The sequence below is a fragment of the Leptosomus discolor genome, chromosome 1 (genome assembly GCF_034619465.1).
Source record: "Leptosomus discolor isolate bLepDis1 chromosome 1, bLepDis1.hap2, whole genome shotgun sequence".
NCBI lineage: Eukaryota > Metazoa > Chordata > Aves > Leptosomiformes > Leptosomidae > Leptosomus > Leptosomus discolor.
This window is the reverse complement of record NC_141391.1, coordinates 202,486,893-202,505,703: the sequence shown is the minus strand read 5'-3', so window position 1 is coordinate 202,505,703 and position 18,811 is coordinate 202,486,893. Positions and strand designations below refer to the sequence as shown.

Genomic DNA, 18,811 nt, shown 5'->3' with positions numbered 1-18,811 from the left:
ACAGCAAAAAAGTATTTTGTCTAACCAGGCTGGAGAAATCCAAATATGCCAATTAAATGAAACACACTGAGAACAGGACAAAACTTCTCTATTCCTGACGTGCCGTTCTAGCTGGTCACTGCTTCTGCTTCTCTCTCTCCTTCATTATATCGATGTAGTTCAGCACCTCCAGCGTCCTTTCTCCAGCCAGGCTCAGGTACTCGGCTTCAGGAGGAAACGCCGCTGCCGCCGCCGCGCCGCCCGTGCCCGCGGGCTGCAGCGCCCCACGGGCCGGCGCGTCGAGCCCTCCGGCGGCGCCCGCGGTGCCGGGAGGAGGGAACCCCCCCGGGCTGCGGGCAGAGGGGAGGGGGCTCCCGCAGCTGCACACCCGCACGGGGCCGCACTGGGTGGCCACATCCACCCTGCCGACTCCTGTACCGCAGCGCTCGGTCTGCGACCAGGCGTCGCAGCCGGCACGGCGAGTGACCCGCGCCCTTTTCGGGGGCACTGAGCCGCCCCCGGGCGCGGCGGGGCGGTTTTTATTGCCCTGCGCTGTGGCACACGAAGCAGAGAGTTTCTCCTGCAGACGGTTTGCTGCTTCTCTGGTCAAACCGCCGCCGGGCTGGAGAGGCACGGTTCTGGGGTGCGAGGTCTGGGGGGGCTCTGCGCTCGCGGAGGCCGAGCCTCGGTTGGCATCGTCTGTCCTCGAGGCCTGTTCATTCCGATCTCCCGTCTTTTTGGCTGTGTCCTCCGCTTCAGACTGTTTGAACAGAATCGTGTGAATGCAACTGTTTAAATAGTTCAATAACTAAGGACTAAGTTAATGATTAACTAATAACTAAGTTAATGAAATAAACAGAAAGGCCAGAACTGCCTGGTTTCGGTTGTTTGGGTGGGTTTTTATCGTTCTTTCGCCAAGGGTGTACTCCTGGCCTTTTTCGAAGAGAAAGTGGATAAGGCAGACATTCACTCTCACACAGAATTTATCTTCTTATGTTGTGGCACTTTTGTGTTCAAGCATGGCTGAAAACACAGTGTGTCAAGTCCTCCCACCTTACAGGCACGTCATGTAAGGCAGCTGTACACCATGGAAGAGCACGGACGCTTGCTTAGCATCTTCCCACAGTCTTGTTACTGTAATTCCACAAGGCCTGGTGTTATCAGGAGACTGGACCACGTGTCTGTTAATCTACTTAGGAAAATTTAGAGCTAATCATGTCTTGTCTTCCTCACACATGAAGTCGCCTTGTACAAAACAAAGCCATAAATAAGATTCCAGCTACACCCACCCTCAGATGCACCCAGGCATACACCATTCGAACGAGCCCCTGCAAACCCGTAAAGGGGCAGTACTCACTGTGTCGGGACTAGAGCTGAAACAGCTCTCTGTCTGCCTTGGAGAGCAACTGGGAGATTGGCTGCTGAGTGATGACTCCACATCTGAAAAACGGGATGAAAAGGAAAGAAAGGTTACTCACCAAAAAATCCCCAAACGTCCAACTCTCAAGTACAGCGTGTAGAACTAAACATTACTCCTTCTGACGCAGTTTTAAGATACTGTTTAAAGAATAAAGTTGTTAGCGAGGTCCATCTGGTTCTCGGCAATAGCCAATGCGCCTCCTCTCAGGACAACCAGCAGCCTGCACCGGCAGCAGAGCCGCGCTCCCCGAGCGGAGGAGGGGCCCTGCAGAGCCGCGGCAGGGAGAGACCGCGGCAAACCCTGCCCCAGGTGGCCGCCAGACGCCGTGCCGGTTTTCCTCTTGGAGGCCCTTGGGAGATCTTCGGCGCTGAACTGCAGCCAGCACAGCTCAGCCCTACAGCTACTGAGGGAGCAAGAAGGACGTGGGATCTCCCTGCGGGCGCCCCTCGCTCTGTCCACATGTGGAATGACAGTAAATAGTCTAGTGGAAGAGAATAAAGATAAGTAAAGGCTGGACCAGTAAAATTGGCACGTGTCAAACAGCTAATAAAGATATTAATTAAACCAGATAACATCTCCAAGATTTTTTCCAATCAGCAGAGGTCTGCAGGAATAGAAAGAAGGAAAATTACTGGCATTTACTTGGCACTTTTACTCGATGATGCTTGTAAACTCGAGTTGTGGTGTTCAGATTAATACACTTGCCCTCTCTCATGGATTTATTTTTTTTTTTTTTTAGCAGTCACCCTTACTTTCAGAGCTGGCTTTTCACCTTACAGGACAGCTTTGGAGGAAATAGGACAACAAAATAAATATGTGTATAATACTCACCACAGAGAGAAGGTAACCTGAATTTATCTCTTCAAGGAAAAGCAAACACAGATAGTTCTTAGTTACCTGGTAATGCTAGTCTTCTTCATACAGTGCTGCAGGAATCAAAAATACAAGCCCTCATCAAATGTAACATCCTAAAAAGTTCAAAACACTTCTTCCTGGCTTTAAAAGTAACTGTTTCAGTTCCACGTGTAGAGAAAAATCTGATTTCTTTAATTAACAATGTATAAATGGTACTAACCCTTCTCCATCTCGCGAAGATTTGAACTCGCTCTAAACTTGCATTCTTTCTCTTGTGCTGTTGTGAACTTTTAAAAATGATTAAGTGTTAATAGTGAGGGTTCAGCAGGATCAGCACCTCGGGTTAAGTGAGGAACAGTCAGTTTCTGTATTACATAAAGCAGTCACTGCACTGTACTGCAAATTATTTTAAGAGGTACAAAACCCCTGAGCAACACTGTATGTACCTGTGACTTCCGTGGGAAAAATACCTAAAAGATTCCCTGCATGTATACTGGCATACAGCTCCCTTATCATACTGAAGTGTCCTGCACTGAACATCTGGGCGCTGCCTGCAGAATCCCAGGGGCTAACGGGTAACGAACACAATGTATTTCAGGCACCAGCTTAAGTGTGAATCAAACCATGTAAATTATGGACCTGAAACCACTCAACCAGAAGCTCTTCTTTCTGGATTCCCTATATAAGCCTTGAGCTTCCACAGAAGTAAATTCAGTGAAGCTAAATCCAGTTTCTAACTGTTGTGGGCATTCCTGCTTCACCTCAAATGGATGGCAAAACAGTAGATTCGACAAAAAAAATATGTCTGTTCAAAGTGTTACCTCTTCAAATCCAAAGAGCTGGTTCTGTCTCCACGCTGATTCTTTCATAGACTCATCATCACTGAGGGATGCAAACACAGAGTTCTCTGGTAAGTGATTTTCCCTCCTGTACTTTTATTTTCTTTCTGAATTAAGGTCATGACTGGTGACTTTTTTTGTCTCCAATTTTTATTTTGTCTTCAGTAACCATGAAAGTCTTCCCACTTTTGAGATCATTGAACTTACTTCTGAGCCTGAGATTTAACACCCAGAATCTGCTTTTCACAAACTTCACTTCTGTTGAAATGCAAAATGTAACATGAGTGATGACAGAAGATGGTGCTGCTTTGTAAAACAGAAGGTGTTATGGATCAGAGTCTTTGATAAAACCATCTTTTGTGAAACATGGGGCACTCACATACGCTAACTTTAGCCCAGGGAAGACACTGACTTCCTCTGTCATCAGTGGAAGGAGACAGGGTCCTTTAGAGGGCAGGTCAGAGCAACACCTTAACTTCAGGGACTCAAAATTGTCTCATGAAGCAGTCTTTCTCTGAACTTACTATAGGCAGATGAACAATGGTATAAAGGGTTTACCTGCGCATACATTTATTCTCATTATTCCCTACTTTTTGCACTAGGAAAACTTGGGTCCTCAGTAATACTGTTTAGAATTTTGCCTTCATGTCCAGTTAGCAGGATTCCTCCAATTCAGCAAGGTCTCTGCAGTTGTCACTAGTTAATCGAGTCATGATTTCTATGGCACTCACCTTTTTTTTCTTGAATAAATCTGCACATTCTCCTTTAAGCTAATCTTCTGATCATGGTGATAAGCAAATGCCTCTAAAATAAAAAAGTACACCTGGATTTTAACATGCAATAGCATAAATGCAATTTGGAAATAAATGCGTCTGCCAACTTTAAAAAATAATTTTAATACTTGGATTTAAAATTAAATTACTGCATTCTGAAGATTCATGACGTTTTCATTCAGGGCAGACACATCTTTGGTTATAAAAACATACGGCTTTAAAGGAGAATAAAAATCAGCATATATGGCCTTAAAATATTGACACGCACCAACTTTTTCAAGGTTTGCAGGTTTTTCTTTCTTTTCAGAGGGCATGAAATAGCGCTGTGCCTCATGACAGTCCTGCATGTGAGTTTTATGAAATCCACTGGTTTTCCTGTAGCTTGAGGCATTGTTACTTTCAAGTAAAACCTGTTCTGGAGCTGTGAGAATGCTTTCAAGGTGTCTGTCTACAGAACTTTTTTTTGCATTGATCGCAGGGTAAGCCTGTCCAGTATCATATAGGTAATTTCTGTCGGTCGTTTGATTTCTATCATCAGGATCAACGAAAAAAATGGCAGCACTGCTTTGGTTAGCAAAAGGATTAAAATGCTTTGTGGAAGAACTAGTACGGATTGGTTGGCTCTCATCTTCAAACAGTGCCAGAAAGGACTGGCCACTTCCATCTTGGGGAGCTTTCAGTTCTGCAGTTTCTTTCACAACATCAAACAATAGTTCTTTTCTTCCATCGCTGTTTTCTGATTCATTACTGGTCATTATCACTGAGCTTTTCCTGGCAGGATTCATATAGTCTAGCCTGGAGGTGGGGTAGAAATGGAAAAAAGCAGTTTGCTCTGTACATAAATGAGCAAAATACTAACTGCTAAGACAATTACGATAACTCGGTGATAAAAATCTCAAAGACTCATCATACTTGCTTTTGTCCCAAATGTACATTATTTCAACTGAAAAACTGTCCTGTATTTTATTTCCACTTTATACTAAGGTTGATTTAAATTGGATTCGGTTTTATGACATCTCCAAACATACCAAGACATGGAGCGCATCCTCCTGAGTAGGCAACTGTGATTTATAAAATCAGCCACAGTATGTCACTGCTGCTCCACCAGCTGACCAAAGAAGGCCACTTTGGTGGAGAAAAAAAAAAAAAAGGAAAAAAAAAAAATAAAAAGAGGAAGACAGCTTCTTCTGTTCATAAAAATAGTTTGTTCTCCAAGACTACAGTTCTCTCTAGTACTGAAAGCCCACAATGCGCGCTGTGTACTGCTTGATTCCAAGTCTCTTTAGCAAGTGACTGCCCTTGGTACTTGAGGTCAGTAATCCTAATTCAGCACAGAATTTTTCTAGACCACTGCCAGGAGGCCAGTCAGACATTTAGTTTTGCCCACACTTCCCTACCCCACTTCTGATAGTAGTGGTTTTGAAGCGGTTTTTTCATGCTTTCATCATTAGCGTGAAAGCTATCGTGCTTTCACTCACTTGGCTCTTAATCTAACATTCTTACTGCTTTTTTCTAGGCTTGATCTGCTGACTGAACTGTGAGAAAATCTGAGCAAAAACTTGAGAGGCTTCTGAAGCACAGAGAATTGGCAGAGGTGGTCATTCAAAAAATGCCTTTTCTTTAAAAAAATTTGAGTGATGCGATCAGTGGAACTTGAAAACCAAAATGTAGTGCTGAAAACTTACCGGAGAAAAATTCTGTAATGTTTTAATTGGCAAATACTTGGAACTGGATAAAGATCCTCGACAATTTAAATGAGAAAGTAGTGTCCTCTACTTACAGAAACCTCCCCAGTATAATTTTAAAAGGCCAAACACACTAGAGTTTGTTTCTGGAGAAACTTGGACAGATCTACATGAGGAAGGTAAAACCATTTCATGAAGCAATTCAGAGGCTCCTTCTTCACGCCAGCTGAACATTTTGTAATGCTAAGTAAAACTTAATACTAGATGAGGAAATAAGATATCTAAAATTTTTAGTTAATATTTAATGATATTGAGCTACCACAGCTCTCAGATGTGTACACATTGATTATATCATCAGTATGTTACATTAAACAACTGTATGTTTATAATCTACTTTTCACATACAGCAAAATAAAGTCCCTTCCCAGGAGAACTGCCAGCTCTTGAGGTATAAGAATTTATGGCTACAGTGGATGAAAACAAAACAAGGGCGATACAAAGAAATGGATTTGAAGAACAGGTGTAGAAAGGAGATGTTGTTAGTGAGCGATGAACGGGCAGGGGTCTAAGGGAGGTGCCATAAGCAGATGAGTGTAGGCCTGAAGGCCGGTGGAGAAATGACAGGGGAGATGCAGGCGAGATAAGGTCATGTGAGGCTCTCCTGTAAAGATATCCATTGGGAATTCACCAAGATATACAGCAAGGTGAATGTCATCCTTATTTTAGGTTTTGCTGGAGGAAGCCGGGAGAAGCTAGGAGAGAAAGAGAAAGCTAAGGTGACTAAGACTGGAAGCTGATGTGTTCACCTAGTTATCATGTGGTCAGTGAACTTATCAGTCACTTGACTCCCCAGGCAAACAGGCTCTAGGTGCTTCAGGAACAGCAAAATAATATATGGCCTTTTTATGGCTCTATCCAGGCAAAGCTAGAGACTGACAGAACTTTCAGCCAGACAGCAGACTTATAGAATAAAAAGAGTAAAGAAAGATTAGCTCTGTAAGACCCCTAGATCCAAGGCAAGAGCTCCTGGGAAGAAACTGAAATGAAATGTTCAGTATAAATGAGTTTGGCTCTAAACCCTCTATGATTAAACAGATTTTTAATCAGCACATACTAAAATAAATATATTCTAGAATTCTATCCATTCTTTCAAAAAGAAAGTGTATATTCTCATAAAAGTATTACTGAACCAATTCTAAAAAAAGTAGGCTATAGTAGGATCATATATGAAAGAGAAGGAAAGTAAATGCTTTTTCCTGGAATCCCAAATGTAAACAATGTAGGTGGATAAGTTGCTCGATTGCAACAGCATCAAGGTCGTCAGAAAAGCACTTGCACCAGTGACCGGAACTAATAAGAGCTGGTGCAGCCACCCTCCCTGTGGCCTCTTAGTACAGCTGTGCTTCTTACGCGGCGTGAATTCAGTAACACCATCGTGTTTGTGACATTGCAAAAAAATAAGATCATGGTTCCAAGTGTCTATCTAAAATTCCCATTTTTCTGCCTTTCAGCAAACTTAAATAGCTTGGTATGTTCAGTCTTTCCATTTAACTTCAATTTCTGGTTGAAAAGCACCAAAAATCAGAGAAAAATCAAGTAATAATAAGCTTCAGATTATCTTAGTATTTTTCTTACTTGAACTTGACTGTTATTTCTCACTTTAATGTAAAATCACTGCCTACCTATGCAATGGCTTAAACAGTTCCTGAGGCACTGTATCAGGCTTCCTGAAAATACACTGGCTTGGAGGTTTTGTAATCCAATGGTCTTGATCAGAACTATTTCCTGGCTGAGAAAACAGTAGAAGCTGACAAACTTTGAATATATGTAATAATTATAGTGTTTAAAAGCATAACATTGGGTTTGCAAACAATATACGTGTTTTCCCACTATTTTTACTTCTTTTTATCTTTACAGTAGAAGACCAAACGTCCTTACAGCCCGAGTTCTATATAACTCATACTTTTCCATATTTGTGTATCACTGCTAATAACGCAAAATGTCCTTTTAGCACCCCATCCTCCATGGCATGAACAAGCTTGATAGACTGGAACAAGCTGAAGTTCTGCTGAAGATCACATAATCATAGAAAGCTGTTGTCTGGAAGGGACCTCAAGAGGTATCTAGTCCAACCTGTTCAAAGCAGGGCCAGCTTCAAGGTTAGGCTGGATTGTTCAGGATTGAGGTTCCACAACCTGTTTGCATGGCCTCTTCTGGTGCTTAGCTACTCCTGTGACAATATTTTTTTCCTGTACAAACAGAATTTCCATTGTTGAAACTTGTGACTTTTTACTTATTGCCATTTCACTGTGTACCTCTGGCTCTGTCCTGTCTGTAACTCCGCTTAGACTGTGGAAGACAGCAGTCAGTTCACTCTCCCCACACTCACATAGCCTTCTCTTTCCCAGGTTGCGAAAGCCCTTTTTGCTCAGTCTCTCCACAATCATCATGTGCTCCAATCCATTAACAATTTTTGTGGCCCTTCATTGGTCTTGCTACAGTTTGTTAACCTCTCTCTTGTATTGGGCTTCCCAAAACTGGACACGGTATTTCAGATGTGTTCTCACATGTGCTGCTCAGAGGGAAATAATCACTTGCCTTTGACTGCTGGGTCTGCTCTTTCTAATACAGCCCTTGATGTAGTTGACCTTCACCGCTACAAGGGCACACTGCTGACTCGTGCACAACTTGTTCACCAGCACCCTCAGGTCCTTCTCTGCAAAACTGCTGCCTACTCAATCAGTCCCCACCTTCACTGACGTGTGGGGTTATTTCTCTCGAGGTGCAGGGCTTTGTATTTCTCTGTGTTTATGAAGTTCCTGGCAGCCTTCTGCTTGTCGAGATCCCTCTGAGTAGCAGCCTTGCTACTGTAACGACCACACTGCCAATTTGGTGTCGTGCATGAACCTGCCGAGGTGCTGAGGGTGCAGTCTGTCCTGTTGTTCAGCTCCCTAATGAAGATGTATTGGACTTGGTATTAATCTCTGGGGATCCCTGCCATTACTGACCTGTTGCCAGTTAGACTTGAGCCAACAGGCAACTACTCAGAGCATGATGGTAGCAGCCAGCTTTTTTACCCATCTTATTGTCCATTCATCTGGTTCATACCTCCTCACTTTAGCTACTAGGATCCCACGGGAAACCTTGTCAAAAGCCTTCCTAAAGTCAAGGTAAATAGTATCTGCTGCTCTCCCTTATTCATAGAGTTAATTACTAGCTCATTCAAGTCACCACAGAAGGCAATCAGGTTTATCAGGCACAGTATGGCCTTGGTAAATCTATGATGGCTGTTCCCAGTCACCTTCTCGTTCTTCATGGAATTGTCTCCAGGAAGTCTGGCTCCATAATCCTTTCAGGGACAGAGGTGAGAAGATACTTCCTCAGATCATGCTTACGCTTTTGCAGATGGGTATAACATTTGGGTATTTCTTCTCACTGAGAAGCTTTCTTGTTCACCACAGTCCTTCAAAGATGATGGACATCAGCCCTGCAGTGATATCATCCAACTCCCTCAATATACTTGGATGCATCCTGTCCAGTCCTATGTATTTCTTTATGTCCAAGTTACTAAGGATTCCCTAACTTGTTCCTTCACCACTGTTTTGTACCTCTCTCCCACAAACTCTCTACTGGGCTTGAAGATGTGCCAGAGAGCAGACCTTGTCAGAAAAGCCCGAAGCAAAGTAGGTCGAGAGCCTCAGACTTTTCCACGCCCTTTGTCACTAGGTCTCAACCCTATTTAGCACCGGACAGCATTTTCCTTGGTTTCCTTTTGCTGATGACATACCTATAGAAGTCCTCCTTGCTGCCCTTCTCACCCCTTGCAAGTTTCAGCTCTGACCATCCTAATGCCAACCCTCCAAGCTCAGGGGATGCTTCTGTATTCTTCCTGCGTTGCCATCCCTCCTTCTCCGCTTCTTTTTTGCATTTGAGCTCAGTCAGGAGCTCCTCGATTCAGCCAAACTGACCTCCAGGACTACTCATTCTCTTGCACACTGAGGTGGACTGTCCTTGTGTTTTGAAAACATCTTTCCTGGGCTCCTTTGTCTTTCAGGTCAGCTTCCTGTGGGTTTCTGCCTACTCATTCCCTGAACAACCCAACCTCTCCCCTTCTGAAGTCCTGAAGCACTTTTTCGCCACTTGCCTCAGGACTTTGAAACACCACTGGTGATACACATAGAATTTGTTTTATTATTTTCATGGAATAATGTATTTTCTAAAAATAAAGCATATTATATTTGCTATTACCTTTCTAAGGATGATTCTTTCAAGAAACGCAATGATAACAAAAAAAAAAATAGTAACATACATCAGAACAAACAACTTTCAACCATTTTTTAAACTTAACTTGAGTTAAACAGCAGGCTTTTCTCAATCCTTTTAGGAGCACTGAGAATACTGTAAGAACTACGTTACCCACTGAGACACCGCATGATTGCAAATTAGGTCACGGTGATGATCTGGGATCATACAATACCCAGTTATACTAATTGTACATTTAAGAAAACTGTATTTATAACCGTAACACATTTCAGCTTTCTTTAACCAACTTTACAATCCAGAAACAAAAGGAAGCCAGCAGTATGTGATAACTCTCTTACTGCAGATATCAGCAGTACTGAGACCTCAGTGAACAAAAGCTCAAGGTAAGCCTATTTCATAACAATGAAAGAAATATATTTGTACATATGGAATATTCATTGCCACCAGCCTACAAGAAACGTTAATCACTCATAATGGTCTGCACCATTACACTAATTCTACACCTCAAATAAATGAAAGGTAGTTTAAAATAATTCTGCAGAAACAACAGAATATTAATCAAACCTGGTTTTGCAGCTTCTCTTCATAGGTCTGTTCCCAAGTGCTGCCCATTAGGTTTGTGTTGAAATTTTCTTCTGAAAGTTGTGTACAGTTAGAGGACCAAAAACCAGAAGAGGATAATGGACAAGCACTTAAAGTTCTTGCTATGTTGTCTTCATGTTCCATACTAGAGTCAGCATACGTTAATTCTGTTACTTGTGGTAACTAGACAAAACATAGCAAAGAGACATTTTATTTATCTAAAACTGTTTTGACGTAAGCATGAAGTTCAAAGTAATCAAACCTTTCTACACATCTTACATCTCTGCACATATATCACATGCAAGAGAAAATTTTCATGTATTCTGATACGATTTTTTTATGAAAAATGTCAGGTAATAAGGGCTTATTTCAGGGAAACATGTAAGTACCCAAAGTTGAAGCATGCACACATAAGTTTTCCTGAGGAGAGATGGGTATAAATACATTTTCAGCTTTAGATGCATAGGTAAATGATCTGCTGACTTGCTTCTTAAGCAGCAAAATGAAAAATATTTTGCTCCATTGAGGAGAGAACTCCAGCATGTTGTAATGCTACCTCAAGTAGATCAGAACACAAATTTGAAGGCAAAACTCATGAAAAGTCACTGTATCCACGGCTACATTGAAGTAACGCCTGTAATCCAGTTTATCCAGTGAAAGCAGAACAGACTACTAATGGAGTGCAAAAGCCTTGTGCATTAATTGTGCAAAATCTTTGTACCACAAAACTGTAAGTTTCCAGAAAGCTGAAAATTACCAATGTTATAGCCCCTCTTTCTCCTTAATAAAGTGGATATATCTAAATTACTTAAATTGGATGTACTTCAACTTATGAAGATTTTAAAAACAGTTCTTTGCAACGTACAAGTCTCAGACTTTATTTCTGGATCTATACATTAAAGTAGCTTTCTGTGCGTGCACACTGCATTATCGTATGTTTTGATGAACTGATGTAAATCTGGCCTTACAAGTGGAGGTTGAGAAGAAACTTAGCTATCATTTTGATCCGTTATTTCTGGGCTGAAATAAGTCCTCTCTGTCTTCAAGAAACAGATGAAAGAGAGTCATAAGGAAAGGCTGGCTTAATATGATATCTAAAAAACTAGTGGCAGCTCATGGTGATCTTGGCCAAAACACATTAGACAGCTAAACTTTTCACCCATAATAAGTAATTCTGACTCAAAAGAAAAGAACTTCTAACACCAGAAAAACATCTGTCTTTCTCACTCTGGGAAAACATGCTTTGGCACCATGAACAGGACAAGGACATACAGAACAATACAAAGCATCTTTGGCAAGCAGCTTTTCCTTAGAGTCCTACCTGCTATGAACTGCAGGAGTCAGTGCAGCTGCATTATCAAGCAAGTCTGACTAATCTAAACTATGTGTCTTCTAACACATTGACTAACTTGGTATTTTTTTTTTGGTTTAGTTGGGGTTTTTTTATGCCCCGGTGTAATGGGTCATAAAAAAAAGGCTTAAATTCCCTCTAGAGAATGTTTTTCACTATAACCTCAAGGAGTGTATGAACTTCCCAGTTGTATTAACTGAGACTTGTACTTAATTTCCCCTGAAAGACTCACTTCTGGCTATGCTGCTCACATTTCATCATTTCACATTTCTGCGTATTGTTTTTAATTTACCCACTTTTGGCCTCAATCTCATTCCCATAATCTCTGTCCTTTGCTACTAGCTTACAGCACAGATATTCTTTAGTATTTTGGAAAATGCCTAAAACAAGGTGAGCATTTGAAGAAATATGTAATAGCAGGAACAAATATAAAATATGACTGGCAAATAACATCAATATAGCCTTAAAAAGGAAGACTTCATGTGTTTCAGTATCCATGAGATTGGGTCATTCTTTGAAAAACCACTTAAAAATACAGTCGTTGCTGCACATTTTTAGCTTTACATCAGTGAGAACAATAAACTTAGCTTACGTTATGCTGGTATTTTACTTTCTCTAAGAGATGCTGCCTTCTGCTATCCAATACTTGCTTTTGTAACCTTGTAAAAAGAATAAAAACAGCCTATGTAATACAAGATATAAGATCTGTAAGATTAAATACATTCTGAGTATTAATTTCAAAATAATTTAAGAATATTCTTCCACACGGCTTAAAAAGACCTGATTCTTAAGCAGTTATGAGCAGCCAGTGTGTGAGTCAGTCACTTCAGGGTGACTGAAGTTGGATGGGGAAACACTGTAAGTGGAAAATGCTGTTTGAATAGCCTGCCCTATGAGATAAACTTAATGTACGTACCTGACATGAGTAAAGAAACATTATTTTTCTTTAAATCCCTCAGCTTCATGTACAGTTTTTTATTTAGAATACATTTGTTTACCCCCTCATAGTAAGAGTATCACTGGAATGCCAGGAGGGATTGTGAAACTTCTTCATCTTAGAATGGTATATTTGTGTTTACTTAATACTCCAAATATAAGACCATCATGAAATACCTTTTCCAGAACTTCATTATAGCTTAACTACTGCCTATTTTATACACGTACCTGTTCTGGATGTCATCTAAGTTTGATGTATATTGTGTACGCAGTGGTGACACAGGAAGCTCTATGTTGTGCCTCCTAACAGGTATTTTTACATCTTCAGTGATATCAATGTGGACTGGCTTCCTCATGTTCTCTGCAACAAAAAGTATTTGTAATGTCAGTGCTGGCCTTGGGGAAAGTTCTACTCTTCCTGAGTTTTCATTAGAGTAAAAGAAGCTGTTGGTTTAGGTTTCTTAATCCATTTAAAGCCATATTTTTTTGCTCTCCTTGTTACTAGCAATGCAAGAGCTTTATTCTAAAAGGTATTATATTATAAAATTATTTATGGTCAGCTGCTGTGTGTAGACAGGCTCTGTCACCCTCCTCAGTCACTTTCTAATCTGCCTGAGCACAGAACAACAAATTCTCCACAATCTGGTTTACGAATATGTCACAGAGGATAAGAATCATTTAGGTTGGAAAAGACCTTTAAGGTCATCGAGTCCAACCATAAATCTAACACTGTCAAGTCCACCACTAAGCCATGTCTCTAAGCACCATTTCTACACTCAAGTTGTAGAGATTTTTTTTAGGAGCTTAATGATGGATTTTTAAGAAAGACACTCTGTGTAGAACTAGCCTATTCCAAAAGCCCCTAAAAAGTTACGAAAAAGGAAGTGGAATACAAATGGACCCATTAAATGGCAAAGGGAAAAAGAAAGAAATGTAGAGTAAAACTAATGAATGGAATGAGGAAGATGCATAAAGCGTACAAGGCTTTAAAGGTGAACTAGGCAGTAGTCAAGGTTATTTGATTTATCTTATGTCCTGACTTTTTATTCAATCATAATTTTTGTATTTACTTACAATTCTTTATTTTAAAAATAAAACAACACTTATTTGAGCATTAAGTTATAAGTGGAAGAATAAGAACTAAACCAATAGCAGTAATAGTTAAGGATAACTGATTCTGTTAACTGTGAAGTCAGAACACTGTTACACTAAACTCACCTCTGTTGTCTTTTTTGGTTGATATCTGGTTAACAACATATAGATTGAGGAGATCTAAACTGACTGCTGAAGTTTTAGGAGATGATACTCCCAGAAGCTTCATCTTTGATTTAAGTTTCTTCTTTTCAAAGAATTCCTACATTTTTTAAAAGGCAGAATAAGTTTTTGACAGAAACTTGAACAACACGTTAGCAGCATATATATATTTTTTAATTAGCATGCAAGACTTAGTAGACAATTCCTAATAATAAAAGCACATGATTAAATCTCTCTGAATTCTCACGCCCTGTTAATTTTTATTGCCATGAAAAAACCTGCAATTTGTTCATATTCAAAATAAACCACTCTTCTCTTGATGCCAAAAACTTAGTCCTTAAACACTCATGCCTCAAACTTTGTGTATGATCATTAAATTTATTAATTTAAAACAAAAGACATACCCAAATTCTACAAGAAAAAAGTCTTAGAAAAAATTTAAACTTGGGCATTTTGGCAGCTTATAAGCTAGCAGTCAAATAAAGCAGCAAGATTACATACACATGGCCATCTATAATGGCACAAAGAGTTCATTGTTCTCCAAATTTGTCTTTCTTGACACAGAAATAGTCTTGTGACAAAAAAAAAAAAAAAGAAGAGAAAAAAGTAAAGAAGAAAAATCTCTAAGACTGTGACTTCAGAAAGGCTTTTTGTTGCAAGGAATAAAAAGATAATGACTGACGCTTTGAATACATCAGGCAGATAATTCTAGAAAATTTAGGAAACAAATCTCCATTTTGTAGGAGACTATTAATAACCATTGTAAAATCATTAGCATCAAGGACAGCAGATGAATAAAAAAACCCAGTAAGATTTCTTTACTTTAACCACAAGGATATTGAAAACTGAAGGCTATACCAAAACTCAAAATAGCATTGTCTTTTCTTCTGAAACGTAATTCCTCTCATGCTTGCAGGTTACACGTAACTAATACACCCAACATGTTCGCCGGTAACAATTTTCAAGTATAATTTACTATATCATAGCCTTCTAGGATGTTATCATTTATGGAAAATATCGGTTCTTCACTTAAGAAGATCTGCAGTAAGGTAAATTCAGCCTGTGTAGAAATCAACGCTTCAAAATTCATATTGCTTTGGAGTCTACACCCCCAAAACGTAGCCATGTCCCTTCAGTGTGCCACGTATTTTCTTCCCATCACCTATAAATTACTAAATTACTATTAATTGCATAACAGCAATTACAAAATTACCACTGTGTTTAATAATTTAGTAATTTAGCAATAAATAACTAAAAACAAACCTGTCTTGGATCCTTTCCTGTTTTCTCTCATCCACTGAAGAAAATTATACAGTTGTAACATAAATTATGAGGCTTAGACCAATCAATCACTGAGAAAACAGGTATTTTGAGAACTCACAGGCCTCCAGGACACTGGGAAAACAATTGTGACAACAAGCTACTGGTTGCTCCCACATTCCCTTAGGTAAAAGTTTTAATTTCAGAGATTGTCTCCATACTGTCAGCTTTTTTTTCCTCCTCCTGTATATGCCAATGCATCCGCTCCCGGTGTTGAGGGGTGGAGCTTCAGTGGTGGAGATCCCTATACTGTCGCTTTTTTCCCAGCTGCTGAGGAGGAAACTGACTTCTCCATGATTATAGCTATCTTCTCTTCCTGTTTTCTCTCTTTCATGTTTGAAATGTCTTCTACTTTGCCAGGGATAAATTTGACTTTATTATTTCACTTTCAGATTCAAAATACAAATAAGCTGCCCTGTTTTTGCAAATGCCAGAATAAAGTACTTCAATGAGCCAAACATTCTTTTATGTAGCCCAGAAAAAAAGCTGTGTATATGTGTGTTAGGCTAGCTGACCCCATGGTTGTCACTGTGAGGCTTCAAGCAATCCTGTGCGTCAGCACATACCAGTGAAATATAGTAACAGAAGTAATTCAGTAAAACTTAAATTGGGCACATTCATTCATTCATTCATGCCTTCTCCTACTCTCTCCCTGCTGGAATTCAGTGTGGTAAACCTAGAACAAGACTTCTGCCCTAAAAGATACATGCAGTCAGGCAAACATATTACAAGTGTTACGCCACAGTTTTGAGACTCACTCCAAACGCTTTGAAATGGCTAGAACTGCTTACCTTTTGCTTTCTCCTTTCCTGCTTTAATATGATTCTGCTCCTGAAAGGTGCAAACAGTTATTGGTTTAATTGTAAAGGTATAATCTTGAGTCATGGCTTAAATTTCTCATCAATGGTGCTGAGAATTTAGGACACAAATACATTGTGTTGTGTTATGTTACACTATGTTATGTTACGTTACGATGGATCAAACCTTCAGGTAGTAAAGTCAATGTATCTCTGTTGAAGTCACTTTGACTAATCTTGGTTTACTCAGGTAAGGATAGGACCACATTCAATCTTAGGGCTACCAAATACATTGAACATTCAGAAGGAAAAGCTTTTAGATATTTGACCTGTAATGCAACATTTCATCAATTCTTAATTTCTTAAAACATTATAAGAAATCTTGGTCAGTATATTAATTTCTCCTAATTTTCTTTGTCACACTGCAACATAGTTACAAAACTATTTTAGCAAAGAAAGCAAAGGAGCACAGTACAAGCTTCTACCTTTCGTGACTTTACAAAATACTGTGAAGATTTTGTAAATAAGAAAAATAGATTGTCGCTACAAGTTTTAATGAGCTGCTGTTTTTTGTGCGATATAGGAGACAGTTATACCTTAAACTACTTATCTCACTTGTTAAACTTAGTCTTAAATGAATTGCCTACAGGACATGGTGCATAAAATCAGAGCTCTAGGTCACTGCTGTGGGCACGATGAGCATGGTTGCAATCCTTGGGTCAGTAACATCAGGACTTTTTTTTTTGAGATTTAGAAATGTGGAGTATCCCCTTGGAATTACCCTTTTTTAAAATTGTGCTTAAAGTTAGAACACTCTTCCTAAACATATACACATAACATTGGCCCATGCAGGGGGCAGAAACCCCAGTAATGGATAGTTTTTCTGACACTTAAATCCAGATCCCAGACTCACCCAAGAACCCCTGACAGATAATGAACAGCAGCAGAAAGCAGCAGGATGATTTGCTATTTGCTAAGTGAGTGCAATATTCCTACACACTGCTTTTTCTTACAGAGAGAAGAGTAGGATAGGCAGACATTTAGGACAAAGTTGGGGTTGTTTCTTTCTTTTTTTTTCCAGCTGAAGTCCTCCCTTCCCCCTGCTTCACATGGGCAACTTTGGGAAACCTCATTTTGCTGGGAAGACTTCCAGATGGGTAAGGCATTCTTCTAGTGTGATTCTGCATAGAGTCAGGATGATTATAAAGCTGTGTTTGGCAAAGTTACTTTCAAATGGCTGACAAAATCTGTGGGGTTTAAATTTCTAGTAGATAGGCAGATGGCACAGCACCTAAAGAAACAGAATATTATCTTTTTTTTTTTTTTTTTTAAATGTTACAACTCCACTGGTGATTATTTTACTATTTCAGTGAGTCTCAATAACTATACATCTTTTTCCCCAAATGGTAATCACCGCCATTTGTGAGGGCATGAGGAAAGGCCCAGGCTAGAAAGCCTCACCCAGCCCCAGTCTGCAGAGAGACATCAGGCCCAAACGTGACCCACCCTGCCTGGCGTGGGAGGGCACCTGCACCTCCTCACAGCCTGGTTCAGGAGGGGACGCCGGGGCTGTCACACACCCCGTGGCCTTGCCATGTCGTGAGGGGACACCAGGGCTGCTACACACACCATGGTGCCACTGGCCTGTGAAGAGACACTGGGTTTGTCAACCCCACCATGGCCGTGCCCATCTGTGAAGGGGCACTGGCTCAGCATAGAGCCATTTCTGGCAACATTTGAAGAGTTTCACTCACCGGCTGCCGCCAACCCAGTTCATTTTCTGCTGCTGAGGAAGGCAGGAGTGCTGCTGAGGAAGGCGGTGCTGGGCGTGGAGAGGGGAGGCAATGGCCACCACAGGGACGGTTTGCAGCCTCCTGGCAGGGCCGCAGGGCCCTCCTGCCGGGCCTGCTCCTCCCCGGCAGCACCAGGGCAGCGGCTCTCCATGCCCGCAGGCTGCCCAATGCTGGCAGAGAAGAGGGAGAGGGTGGTACAGGGACAGACAGCAAAAGGAGAAGGACTAAGAAAGCCACGAAGGACAGGCTGAAGGGGGCAGACAATGCTCTGGTTGTTGCCACCCTTTCTCTACCACTGGCATTTCCACACAGGCTGCTGCCAGAAGCCACTGACCTTTTGCAAAAGAATCACAAGCCTCTTGCTGTCCCAAGTGAATCAAATCACCATTATTGGAGTGGGTTACACTGCTGTTGATGTTTTGTCTTTCAGGCCCAGCTTGCCACTGCTACAATCACGATAATTTTTAGGGCAAGAGAGAAGCACCTTCCTCCTCACCTTCCTCCCCCTCAGGTACTTTAGGGGCAACAGGGGAATCAATGAGCATTTTCTACTAGTACGTGTTGCCCTTGCAGCTGCCTGATGACCTTTTGGGTGTAATAGTGACAAATGCTTGAGGAGGGACACAGTGCTGCGGGTGCTCCCCACGCTCCTGGGGCATCTTGGCAGCAAGGCAGCTCCCCTCACTCCCTTGCCTGTGACTCACTCCCATCGTTTCAGGAAGTGAAGGCTAATTTACAAAATTTACACCCATTTACAAAACAATCATTAAAATTCTACATGAATCCTTTCCTCTGGCATTTCTTTAGGGTTATGAGACACTGGAACAGGTTGTCCAGAGAGGTGGTGGATGCCCCATCCCTGGGAACACTCAAGGTCAGGTTGGACGGGGCTCTGAGCAACCTGATCTGGCTAAAGATGTCCCTGCTTACTGCAGGGGCTTGGACTAGGTGAACTTTAATGGTC

General features: G+C 41.0%; 1 protein-coding gene across 1 annotated transcript; it reads right to left on the bottom strand.

The window, feature by feature from the left end:
• Positions 1–115: 115 nt before the first annotated feature.
• REDIC1 (regulator of DNA class I crossover intermediates 1) lies at positions 116–17,831 on the bottom strand. The gene is made up of 8 exons (XM_086462384.1): positions 17,809–17,831; positions 16,049–16,088; positions 13,902–14,037; positions 3,825–3,897; positions 3,076–3,136; positions 2,475–2,541; positions 1,337–1,419; positions 116–739 (listed from the first exon to the last, which is right to left on the bottom strand). The coding sequence occupies exons 1-8, from the start codon at positions 17,829–17,831 to the stop codon at positions 116–118; spliced, it is 1,107 nt and encodes a 368-aa protein (XP_086318510.1).
• Positions 17,832–18,811: the final 980 nt, after the last annotated feature.

What these genes read in the sequence shown, in the direction of transcription:
- REDIC1 (XM_086462384.1), bottom strand. Translation starts at nt 17,831, where the DNA reads ATGAACTGGGTTGGCGGCAGCCG. An exon ending in AACTGGGTTGGCGGCAGCCG is followed by an intron (nt 16,089 to 17,808) that starts GTGAGTGAAACT and finishes TGCACCTTTCAG; the next exon opens with GAGCAGAATCATATTAAAGC. An exon ending in ATTTATTCAAGAAAAAAAAG is followed by an intron (nt 3,137 to 3,824) that starts GTGAGTGCCATA and finishes TGCATCCCTCAG; the next exon opens with TGATGATGAGTCTATGAAAG.